We start from the raw sequence: 13,074 nt of genomic DNA on the forward strand, positions 1-13,074 counted from the left end.
TACATTGTACAATTTGTACTTCGAAGTAGTTCCCGAACTTACTTTCAACTCGCATCGTTCTTCATTTGCTTGATGATTTGGACAGTCAGAGTCACCGCTTGAAGATATTCTCTTCTCGTTCCAGAGCTACACAATGTTTCAAAGTATTAGGGGTTGTCCATAAATATCGAACTTTTTTCACAAAACGAAATAATTTCGTTACGGGGTGGGAGGGGGTTGACCGATTTCGTTTCAGAAAACATTGATCCATGCACATGGCCGTTGTATATGCATGTATGTCAACATTTTTTATAGTGCTGAAACGAGTACGCCGAGTACTCGAGTACCCGCTCGTTGAGTACTCGACTCGATACTAGTATCAAAAAAGGACTCGATAAATAAATTAATAAAAAAACTTGATAGCGACGACACATCCGTCGTCCATGTGGCTTTGCGATGAAAATTTGTGTTTATTGAAGGATATTGAATTGTGTAAATTGTGTGCAAAAAATGGGTATGTGGTACTGACATTTATGCGAATGATTGCTTATAGAGTACTCGATACTCGACTCGATAGTGACAGTACTCGCTCGATAGCTTATAGAGTACTCTTTTCAGCACTAATTTTTTACGTTCTGATGGGGAGGGAGGGAGGGGTTGGGTCTAAACTAAAATAATTCGTTTGGTGAAAAAAGTTCGATATTTACGGACGGCCCCTTAGCCAGTGATCCCTTTATACAACACTAGCAGCACCACCGGCCAGCGTTGCCTGGCCGAATGTGGCATGCGGGTGAAGCAAGTACGTGAACAGCACACGTGCTCAGCACGTGGTGGTGGCCAGACCGCTGAAGTCCTGGTGAGGGAGGTTCTTCATCGTTGGAAGAAGAAGGAGGGACGTCTGTTACGCCTTCAGGAGGCTGGTCAGGGTTGTCCATCACCTGGTGGCCGATGAAGCGGCTCAAAAAATTCATAAACTTACGAACAAATGTGCGATGCGCTCTTCACTGCAGATCAGATGCAGAGTGCAGTCAGTGCAGATCTTTTGTATCCTTTTTATTTGTTGCAGATGTTTCTATTTGCAGAGAACGGTTCACGTGGTCCGCAGCGCTTGTGCGGCTGCTAGTGCTACCTGAATGGGGCTGTTAAGTGATTACGTCACAGTTCCTTCGATACGCATAACAACGATCCCACTGGGGACAAACAAAAGTAGCGTCGTCTCCACCGACCCAGTTGTCAGTGGCAACATATAGGAATCGTGTACATTTCTTCGTTTCTTCTTTGCTGTTTTCAGTGAGTGTTTTGTTTTCTCTTTGTCCTTGATCTCGACGATGTTGTCGTGCTCATTACCTTACTGAGACGTCTCTTGTGACTGTAGCAAGTGTCATGGAGGATTTTATTGGCGTGACAAGGTAGATCGCCGAGATCGAGCGTGAAAAACGCTCTGCATTAGTAGCTCCTGTAGAATGTTTTCTGGGTTGGCGTATCCATGGTCAACAAAACCAAGGTGCAAGACAGCATGAGAGATCGTGTAAACGATGTGAACTCCAAAAGGTAAGCTCCTGAACAAGTGGAAAGATATGGGTATTTACAAACTCTCTCTTCATCCATCGATTGGCGCTATGCATTGCATTTTGTCTTCACAGATAATCTGGCCAAATTTATTGTAACTAGAGAGTGCAATCGTGCACTGCTTGGGGCCCATCCCAATGTCATCACATGGCTGTGGTGACTAGTGTATATCTGGGAGAATTTTTCCTCGACTGATACGGAGTGCAGGTGGATCGATTATGAGAAATGCGAACATGTGAAGTAAGTAATTAGTTGTGTCGAAGAAATGTGCAATAAAATAAAATTTACTTTACACTCAAACATACACTGTAGATGTACATGTAACATCATGATAATGATTCCATCTTCATTGTCCCGCAACTGGTACACCATACGCACCGAATACATGGTGTGTGTGTGTGCGCGCTTGCGCGCGCGCATGTACATGCACACACTCTCATACGTGGCCAAGTCGGCCAGATGAACAGACCATGCATTTACACGAGGTGTCCGTAATGTCATTGGAACGCTGTACTTTATGACTTTATTCCAAAAGAGTATGTCTTGCCCCTGACGAATGGAGTTGTGTCTGTGCTCAGCGGGTATCGGGCTATGACGCAACACTGCAATCAGCGCTGCAATTAAAAGAGCACTGCATGGATTATTTTGACTAACTTCCTTTGCGTTTACTTGGTTGAGCCCGTGGTTTCATTTCTGTGTTCTGTCATGATTGGCCACGAGGTGTCCGTAATGTCATTGGAACGCTGTACTTTATGACTTTATTCCAAAAGAGTATGTCTTGCCCCTGACGAATGGAGTTGTGTCTGTGCTCAGCGGGTATCGGGCTATGACGCAACACTGCAATCAGCGCTGCAATTAAAAGAGCACTGCATGGATTATTTTGACTAACTTCCTTTGCGTTTACTTGGTTGAGCCCGTGGTTTCATTTCTGTGTTCTGTCATGATTGGCCTCTGGAAATAATCAGAGTGGATGTCATTTTGCCATATATGTGTGCCTTGTGCGACAGGTTCAAGGCTAGACGAACTTCACATTCGGCGTGCGATCTCAGCGTCTGGGACCTGATGAAGTCTTGGTTGGATGATTATTCAAGCCTGATACTACTCGACACACCAATGTTCATGTCAATGTAATTTTTTCAGAGCTGCACTATTTACGTGTTGATGCTTACTTCGGTGTTAGCGTGTTTCCCCCGGATTGTTTCTATCATCATGATCGTGTGTTCTTGGGCTGAGCGAGCACATGCACAAGTGTGCAGCTATAACCCTGTGTATCTTTGGTTACACTTTGTTCTGCAATGCATGTACCTTGTAACATTATGTGCTTGCACTGCTTTGTCTGGCCTGCGTATTTCAGGACTATTCAGTGCATTAGACCCAGGTTTGTTTGGTTGCCGGATGACCTCTTGTTGCGTCGCTCAGTATTTGTATTCATCAATTTTTGGGCTTGAGAATTGAGCTGTTGTGTGGTTCCCAATATGAAAACATCATGCTGGTGCTCTGTGTTTCGATTATCGACTGTCGGAGCAGTCATGCATTTATTAGCAGAACGGTCAATACTGTAGTCTTTTCACGTGTTTGTCTTTTTTGTATTTTCGCCGGGGGTATTAGTGGTAACGTTGCACACAGAACGGCAGTGTTGCATCACTGGACGACCCTGCCTCTGCATCTGACTTAATTTCCCCAGGATCTGGTGCAGTTACACCAGACAGCCACTTCCTGTAAACACGCAAACAGCAAAAGAAGAGATCCCGCAAATCAGGAAAAGCCATTATGGAAAATATAGAGTAGATCATACAACATTCAATAATCTGGAGTAATTACAGTGAGACAAACACTTCAAACAGTGCTCTCTCTCTCTCTGTCTCCATCCTTCCAAAAATACCCTATGACAATTCCCTAGAATTATTTTATTTTATATTCTTAGGACATCATTCTGAACATAATAAATTCTTCCATGGGTCTTCAATCACCACGCAGGGCGAAAATATATCTAAGTCATGCAGTTTACGGGAGGTACGAGCTGTCATGGATATAGAGGCTGATATTGTGCCAGCGTGAGGGCAGAGACAGAAAGAAGACACTGATTTCTTGAACAACTCACCTATATATAATCGAATCCACAAGGAGCGCTCATACTTTGATCCATCAGGACGCGAAACATCTTCAAAGCACTCTCAAACACGGAGTTTTACTGTGGGCAGCCAATTTCACAGCCATCATGAAGGCACTCGACGACTACAGGAGTTTTGTAGAGGAAAAAACAAGGAGTAAAGAGCGACAACAATCGCTTGAAGAAAAAGCAAAGAAAAACTGCTCTCTCTCCAGTCATTTAGATGCTGTTGCCCTTGACATCTGGTTCCATCCAGAGGACGCGACTTTTGTTTGTCCCCAGTGCTCTCCGTTGCTATGCGTATCGAAGGAGCCGTGACGTCACACTTAACAGCCCCATAGTATGGCCTAGGCTAGGTGGCTACATGATTCGCACGCTTCGCGTGCTCGGTGCTTCTGCGCGCGGCTGCTACTGCATGCATGCTACTCGTACTGATCGTGTCTGCTACCGCCTACACTGTTCGCACACTTCGCGTGCTCAGCACGTGGTGGTGGCTACACGATTCGCACGCTTCGCGTGCTCAGTGCTTCTGTGGCTGCTTCCGCTAGCTACACGATTCGCACGCTTCGTTCGCACGCTTCGCGTGCTCAGTGCTTCTGCGGCCGCTAGCTACACTGTGCTACATACACTGTTCGCACGCTTCGCGTGCTCAGGGCAGCGTGACACAAAAACACACGTCACAGGTGCCTCTTCTTTATAAGGAGCGTGACACACACACACACAGACACACGTCACAGGTGCCTCTCTTTTATAAGTAAAGATGTATTGTATGGCATAACACTGCGTAATAATGCCGATGTACTGGGTGTCTAAAGGCAGTACAGTGTATTTACATGTACTAAAAAATATAACCGCAATCAGTAACACAAGCTGGATCGACATTTGTGTACACTGTATTCATGTATTGTAAAACTGTGGAGACAATGTGCAACAAAACGATGAAAAATGTGAAGAAATTGTGTAGAGAAAGAAAGGGATTCAAACAAGTTTTCGTACAACACTCATCAGGAATCGTCGTTGTACTAAAGGACACTGAAACAAAAATTGAACTATTATAGAAAATCTAAGTTAGAGAAATAACACTAAGAGCAACAACAGTGAAATTTACAAATGCTCCTCCTGATCCTCCGCCATCGGTTCTTGCGGCGGTGGAGCTTGCCAGTGGCAGACCGCGAGCAACACTGACAGCTGCATTAACACTACAAATGCCGACTCAAAAAGACCCACCTTGCATATCAGTAACTCCCACACCAACACCAACAACGCAATCTACAGCAACCACAACTAATCCACCATCCAAGCCCATAATTGAAAGACCAAGACGATCAACAGCCAACTACAACAGAAGCTACGCACTCAGCGGACGAGGGCGAAAGGAGGGACGTGATAGCAGGGGGACGGCCGAGTTGAGTTCAATGGACCCGGTCAGGCGTGATGGACGAGACAGAGAGAGTACAGAGGAAGCGAAGGATGGAACGGACGGCGGAGGGAGCAGTGGGTCGGAGAGCAGTGATGGGAGTGATGGTGAGAGTGCCGGTGAGAGTGTTAGTGTTGTGCGTAGGTTTCGTGGTAGCAAGTCTTCAGTGTACAATCATCTGCTGGCTAGTCCTGATTGTTGCGGTGCGTATTCCGACTCTTCGTTCACTGTATTGTCCCGTGGTCGTCATGGTTATGGACTACAGTTAAAAGTGTTGGAAGCTATCTATCAGCGTCTGTACAAGCCTAATTTGTGTGTACAGAAAGATAGTATAATTGGGTTGAAATTGTTCAAGTAACGTCGTGTTTAGTGCGGCCAAGCTTGGCCGTTAATGTTCTAGGTGTAATGTACTGCTGTTATGTGTTATCACGTTGTCTTTCCTTCCTTTCTCCTTTGTTCATTTCTCGCTTTGATTGTTAAAATTCACACTTGTAAATTTCACTGTTGTTGATCTTAGTGTTATTTCTCTAACTTAGATTTTCTATAATAGTTCAATTTTTGTTTCAGTGTCCTTTAGTACAACGACGATTCCTGATGAGTGTTGTACGAGGACGCGACTTCTGTATTTTCCTGGTCTAAATAGTACACCTATTAAAGTTGTTAACGAGCACAAGCACCTGGGCGTTATTCTCGACCGCCAACTCTCCTGGTCTCCACAAGTCCAGTCTGTGTGCAAGCGTGCGAGTGCGTCCTTAGGTATGCTACAACCCCACTGCCAACACTTGAATGATAACTGCAGAAGATTGTTCTTTAAGTCGTACATTTTGCCTATATTTGACTATTGCGATATAGCTTGGTGCGGGTTGTCTCAGACTTTACTCCACAGACTGGAGGTACATCAACGCTTGCTTCTGAAAATTCTGTTTCGAAAAGACCAAACATTTGCCTCCCTTTGTCTTTATAAACTTGCTTCCACGCACCCTCTTCTTGCCCGACATCAGCAGCATCTTTGTATCCTTGTGCAAAAAATCTTCCTAGCCCAAGTCCCGAAACATATTGCCAAGTACAACTGGTTTGTTACCACTAGACCAACACGCAATGCCTTATCACTGCCCCGAGCTAGTTCCTCTCTGTTTTTGAAATCCCCTTTCTTCTCAGCATACTCCCTTTGGTCTAACCTGCCTACTAGCATTAAGACATGCCAGGATATCAGGAAATTCACAGTCCAGCTTTCCACACTGTCTCATCCGAAGTGATCCCATGTATTATTAATGTGCCTCCCTTTCTTTTTCTCTCCCTATCTCCTTTCCCTCTCTGACAGCATCTTTCTTTTTTTTTTTCTTTTTTTTTCCTTTTAGCTTGCCGTGGTTGGCTATCACCTGACCTCTCATGTTTATTGGCAGTCTTCGGACGGGCCAGGAGATGTTGAATAAATAAATAAATAAATAAAACTTGTTTGAATCCCTTTCTTTCTCTACACAATTTCTTCACATTTTTCATCGTTTTGTTGCACATTGTCTCCACAGTTTTACAATACATGAATACAGTGTACACAAATGTCGGCGGCAAGTTTGCAGTTGATATGAGGCAATTTTCAGTGAGTATGTAGTGAAATCAATCAGTTACAAGTCTCTGGTGTAAGCGCTCGTCATATTTGAGTAAAAAGTCGCCACCGGATGAGACGTTGCTGACCGAACAGTGCACTGTGTGTACGTGTAGTGCAACAGAAAAGTTCAAAAAACGCGGGAAAATCGCGGAAAACGCGGTCTTTTAAAAAATCGCAAAAAAAAGCGGGAAAAACGCGGCCGCGGAATCGCAATTTTCCCCGGGGACAGAGGAGTACTGTGCAATGTATGTATACGATGTATGTTTACAATAAATATTCAGCATTCTAAGGTGGGTAGGTAGCTTGAATACCTTTGAAATCGTGCAGTAAGCAGTAGAATGACAAAGAATAGCTGAAGAGTGCGGAGACATGATCGACTTATTTGCAGCTGCATCCTGCGTGAAGTCGTTCCGCAATGTCTTCCATTTCTTCCTCCGAAACTGACGACACGATGTCGCTGCCGTCACGAGCTCCAGACTCAGAATTTATCTCAGGTGATGACTCCTCATCTTCCGACTCTGACGAGTCATCGACCTCCTTGAGCTGCAACGCAGCAGGAGATGACGGCTGCGATTCCGCCTCGCTGTCGACATCGATGTCGGAACCAAAGAACATCTCATCCTCACTCTGAACTTCAGCGGCTACTTCAGCATCCACTCCCCACCAGGCTCGAGCTAGCTGTACACAATGACTGCCGCGTGTGCTCTGCGAACAGCTCTGGCGTCCGCAGCCATCGCAACAAGATCAAGGAACACTCGAGTCGCCACTCGACACCACTTCAACTAACCAACTAACTTCAAGCAAGGAGTTCAAGAAAAACTCGTCGCGCTGTTCGCAGCGCGATCAAAAATCGTTGAACGTCACCAATCGACCTTTTTCTTGAAAAAATTAAGAAACCTCTAAGGGTCGTTTTCGCTGATTGCGGCTCAAATATTTGGCACCTATCACATCATGATGTATGTATCTATTATTAGCGTGTTCAGTCACGTGACTGATGCAGGGTTCTCAGCCACACTTCAAGCCCACTCAAAATGTACGTGCTTCATGGCACGCAACAAAGACTGGTTGACGTCGGTTGACGTCATGCACGAAAACTCGCTCACGCGCTGTTCAAAGCAAGATGGTGTCGTTGTCTTCTGCTGCAGTACGGCAGCAGCTCCACAACGACTCAAACAGCTTTTCCGTGCTCCTTCCTGTCGCAGAGTTGTCGTTGCTTTCGTTTTGTCGCAGCATTTAGCTGACGCGTTTCTGGCAGTTTGCTCCACTGCACGACTTGGAAACTAGCACCATCGTCTTCCGCGTCCTTGATTTTGGCAAGGTAGGTCATCGTTGTCTTCGTGCACCTCAGCCGTATTGAGCAGTATTTCAAAAGGAATCTTCAATTTTTGCGCCATCTATTCCTGTATAAAATTCAAAAATTCAAATTTTTGACCATTTGTTTTATGCAGGCAATGCCATGCAACGATGAGTGATCGAAGCGAATCAGGATGTCCTGGCGAGTTCTGTCGTGAAGCTGGTCTGTCAAAGTGCTTCCTGCTGAACGCCGCAGCAGTAGGATTCAAGGAATCGCGTCGTCGCTCGGACAGGCTGAAGTCAAAACGTGAGGAGTTTGACCAGACGTCGACTGTGACGAATGGCCTTGTTCTGGAGCTCACCCATTTCATGAATGATGAAGGCTTAGCCTGGTCAGCCCTCCACACTTGGCTATCAACGATCATGGATGTTGAAGTACCATGCTCCGTGAAGGCCCTCACTGCCAAAGTCAGGCGTCTCCAAGCAGCAAGAGCTAAGTTGCTAAAGGCTTCCCGTCATGAAGCTCTGTCACACCTAATTTGTGAAGAATTTTCTGTCCCAGAATCAAAATCTGAGAGCACTGCAGCTGTTTGTGGAGATAATAAAACTAGGAGTAGCAGCGCAGGTAGTGATGTAAATTGTAGTAAAATGTCAGACGAGGTTTTTACGGTGGGCAATGTCGACGCAGTCGGATCAGATATTGAAATTGAAATGGGTGAAATGCAGGGCCGGTTGTCTGCATCACATGACAAGGTTCGTAACATTGGGAAAAAATTGCGAAGACGAAATGAGAAAATTAACGATCTTGAAGAAAAGGTGCATGTTTGTGATGAGGAAAGGAAAGTGGTGGAAGAAGAATTGAGTGGTGCTTTAGAGAGTGTTGAGCGCCTTCAGCGCAAGCTAAATAATGTTTATTGCAGGACAAACTATGCAAAGACAAAGTCAGCTAGCACCACCTCATCTCTAAGTGATTTAGGTGCAGAGCTTGGAGTTAGCATGCAGAGGGAGAAGGAGCTCAGTGAATTGGTCAAGGACCTGTCTTGTCAGCTGGAGCTAGAAAGAACTGTAGGCAATGCACGGCAGCACATCACTTCCAAAGTCGATGGAAAGTACACCACAGAAGTACGCCAATGTTGTTATGAGCTCCTAGGAAAGAACGTAGGTGTTTGGAATGTGGGTCCTGTAATCCGTTCTGTATTGACCCTGGCAGGTGCTGAGATTTCGGAGGTCCCTAGTGCAGCTACCCTTTCACAAATGTTGGTTGAGCTCAGACAGGTGTCACAATTGCATGTTGCAAGCTCTTTGGCAAATGAGCAGTTCACTACTGGACACTGTGATGGAACATCAAAGCAGGGTGTTTCCTATCAGGGCTATCAAATGGCCACTCCTGACAAAGTGTTTAGTTTGGGCATGGTCGAAATGAAAAGCGGGACAGCTCAGCATGTGTTCGACACATTTAAACAAGTCTTGGGCGATATTGAGGATGTGGCAGCAACGGCTGGGCATGCAAACATTGCCAGTAAACTCCTGGCTAACATGAAGAACACCATGAGCGATAGGTGCATTGTGCAGAAGAGTTTTAACAAGCTAGTGGAAGAATATCGCAAGGAGATATTGCCAGACATTATTGACGGGTGGGAAGGGTTCAGTGAGGAGGAACGCACGTCTATGAGCCGCATAAATTGTTTTTATTGTGGCATGCATTACATTGTCGGCTTGGCTGATAGTTGCACAGCTGCGTTAAAGGTTTGGGAAAAGGCTCATTTTGGTGAGGGTGTGAAGGTTGGTGCTGAGCGACTTCCTGGGACATGGCAGGGGACAGGGAACACAGCACGGCTTATTTACAGTACCACTAAAGCCTTTGAAAAGCATGGTGATGAAGCAGCGGGGTGCGTAGCGGATTTTCATGCTTTCCTGTCTGAGACAAACACACCATTGCCTCTTGATGAGTACAGGGGAAATCGATCTTACGTTGTATTCCACAATGGTGCAGGTATTTATTATCTCCACAACAAAATGCTGCATTTTTTGGTTGACGTCAGTGTACGAGACAATCAACTTTTGCGTGCTGTTAAAGAAGATCTGGGTGAGACAGAGTTGATTGCAGGTGCTCGAGCACTTGGTATCTTGTCCAAGCTTGTGATCAACCCACTCTGGTGTCTGCTGGAAGATCCGGATGTTTCTGTGCTTGAGGTTGGCAAGTACTACACTGCATTGAGTAGCAAGTTTGACGACTGGGCGAAAGATGCAAGCGACCTCCTTGACGGCAGCGCACGGCCATTTCCCGATGCAAAGGTATCCACACTGTGCGATGTATTCACAGCTCTCGTGGAGCCGTCGGAGAAGTATGATGCTATCACGTTGGAGATCCTCGCTTACCTCTGCTCGACGCTAGCTTCATTCTCAGCACGTCTCCTCGTGGACCACTTACCGGGTGGGAAGTACCACAGTGCACCGGGCCTAGCTGTTGAGACTGCTTCGGTTCGCAAGACCAATGCTGTCAGTGAGCGTGACTTCGCACAATTGGACCGTTTGCTTCGCGAGAAGCCTAATGCTGACACTGTTGCTCTGGAAGGTATGATCCTGTTCAACAACAACGAGACCGCTTCATGGCTTCAGTCTCTTTCACCAGCTGAGCAGTCCAACCTGATTGAAGTGGCTAGGCAAACAGCTCCATCAGCGCGTCAGCAGTTCAAGGACAGACGGGTCGCTATCCAACAGCATCGCTTGGCAGAGCTCAAGAGAAAGCAGGCAGAAAAGGAGAAGAAGCATCAAGCCACCATTGCACGAAAAGAACAGTTGACCAAGGAGATTGAGGCATATGGTCTGTGGACAGAGGAGACGAACATCGATGAAAAGCTTGCAGCAATTTCCTCTGTCACTGGTCAAAGAGCAGCATTGCGCTCACAACTCCAGTTTCGGAAATTCGTTCTGGAGCAGAAAGCTTCCAAGGAGCTGTTCTTTATGAGCTCTGCTGGCCGTACTCTCCCAGTTGCAACATTGGCGTCCAACTTGAGGAAGCTGACTCCCCAGCGCAGTGAACCTGGCAGTGATGTGGCGAGCGCTGTTGATGATGAATGATGTATAAAAGCGAACCGGAACTGTACGATGAATTCACTCTGCAAGAGTCCTCGTTCAGCCATAATTCGGACATGATGTATCTTTCTCTGAGCTTTTCGGCTTGATCTATTATAAATCTCTTCTATGTGCTCTGAAAGTTCTCAAATTTAATTTGAGCATTCTCTTATCCGCTAAAGCGTGTAATGTCTGTTATGGGTGTGGTTTTGTTTGCATTTGATATCCTGGCGCATGCCTGTTTGTCTCTCCAGCAATGAACTCTTTGTCTTGTCATGCAATGCTGCATAATTCCAGTGATCTTCTTTGTGTTTTCCTTTCGGCACAGTCGAAATTGGGCAGCATTTCAAGGTAACCAACACTGACACATTGTATTTTGTATGGTTGCTATGGTGGTTGCTAAGGGAGAAATTTGAAAGTTGGTTGCAAAAATGGAAAATTGACTTCACAGCATTTACTTTTCTGTTATTAGTGCCATGCCTGCGAAAAAGCTAAGTGATCTGAGCAACTTTGTTTTTTGGGAGGTAACACATTGACTTTTGTACAGTTGCTATGGTGGTTGCTAAGGGGGAAATTTGAAAGTTGGTAGCAAAAATGGAAAATTGACTTCACAGCATTTACTTTTCTGTTATTAGTGCCATGCCTGCGAAAAAGCTAAGTGATCTGAGAAACTTAGTTTTTTGGGAGGTAACACATTGACTTTTGTACAGTTGCTATGGTGGTTGCTAAGGGGGAAATTTGAAAGTTGGTAGCAAAAATGGAAAATTGACTTCACAGCATTTACTTTTCTGTTATTAGTGCCATGCCTGCGAAAAAGCTAAGTGATCTGAGCAACTTTGTTTTTTGGGTTTGGATGGCAGAAATGCTGGTGTGTGCCACTGGCCGCATACTAAATATGTGTGTACATAGTGTGAATGGGCGAAAACTTCAACGGGCCACTGCGCGGCCACTTTTGCTTGTTTTTCGCTGAAACTTCACCAAGATCCTCCTGAAACCTAGAGCTTTCGAATAAAAAAAATTTGGTGCCAAAATCCAAAGAATAAGAAATCACATGTCACGTGACTGAACACCCTACTATTATTGCACGATTAAAGAGGTCAATATATGAAATATAGAACGAGTAGCTGTAGGAGGGTCGGATGCAGAAAGAGTAGCAGGACGAGAGGCGGGAAATCCAAGCTCATTGGATCAGCAGCCTCCCTCGGCTACGACAGCCAACCGCCAGCTTGCCAGTGCTAGTGGCGTGGGGTCAGACAAACCGTACTCGGACTCATTTTGCAACAGGAGGATCGAATGCCGAAAGGGATGCAGCCAGGGAACCCGAATCTGCCTCAGAGGGACGCACGAGGCCTTCATGTACTGATGTAAGCGAAAATTGATAAGATCATCGCGTGTCAGGAAAGGAGTGATAGTGTAGCCACCACGTCCCCGACCAACCTAGTACTTGTTCTTGAGCATTGAGCAAAGAAAAAAGGCTTACTTGTAGTTATCAGTGTTCGGGAGGTGGGCCATGTATGAACCACGATCATACACAGTTGCGTCGGGCAATCCGCTCTGATCTGGCCCTCGGTCATGTGAGTGTTCTTGCCCTCGGTCGAGACGCCCTCGGGCGTCTCGACCTCGGGCAAGATCACTCACAGACCTCGGGCAAGATCAGAGCGTCTTGCCCTCGCAACTGTGTATGATTGTGCAACCTGTGACCGCTCTGATTGGGTCAAACCGTGGCAACGATCACGTGGCAAGTGTGAAGTAACTTTACGGCACATCATGATTGTAGTCTTGTAGACGTGTGCATGTGGGGATCCGGGAGAATCGCACAAAAGGATGCATTCTTTTTACAAAAGGATACTTGCGCTTTGCATCAATGGAACGAAGAAATGGAGCCAGCGCTCAAGAGTCGCGGTGAAGAGCCCGCTGCGAAGCGGAAACCGTTGCCTAAGGCTCTGGTCAAGGCCCGAACAAAGCTGCGTGAACTGACGGAGGAATGTGGAATACAACTTAGCGATGGGCTCGCAAATGATCAAC

General features: G+C 45.9%; 1 protein-coding gene and 1 long non-coding RNA gene across 2 annotated transcripts; both read left to right on the forward strand.

Moving 5' to 3' along the window:
- The first annotated feature begins 1,153 nt into the window (after positions 1-1,153).
- On the forward strand, positions 1,154-3,118 carry LOC135822663 (uncharacterized). The gene is made up of 3 exons (XR_010554529.1): positions 1,154-1,530; positions 1,623-1,788; positions 2,556-3,118. It is a non-coding gene; the product is annotated as an uncharacterized LOC135822663 (long non-coding RNA).
- Positions 3,119-7,672: 4,554 nt separating this feature from the next.
- Positions 7,673-11,423, forward strand: LOC135822664 (uncharacterized). Its single transcript, XM_065335474.1, has 2 exons — positions 7,673-7,999; positions 8,130-11,423. The coding sequence occupies exon 2, from the start codon at positions 8,146-8,148 to the stop codon at positions 11,053-11,055; it is 2,910 nt and encodes a 969-aa protein (XP_065191546.1). The 5' UTR covers positions 7,673-7,999; positions 8,130-8,145; the 3' UTR covers positions 11,056-11,423.
- Positions 11,424-13,074: the final 1,651 nt, after the last annotated feature.

Source organism: Sycon ciliatum, chromosome 8 (assembly GCF_964019385.1).
Source record: "Sycon ciliatum chromosome 8, ocSycCili1.1, whole genome shotgun sequence".
Classification (NCBI taxonomy): Eukaryota; Metazoa; Porifera; class Calcarea; order Leucosolenida; family Sycettidae; genus Sycon; species Sycon ciliatum.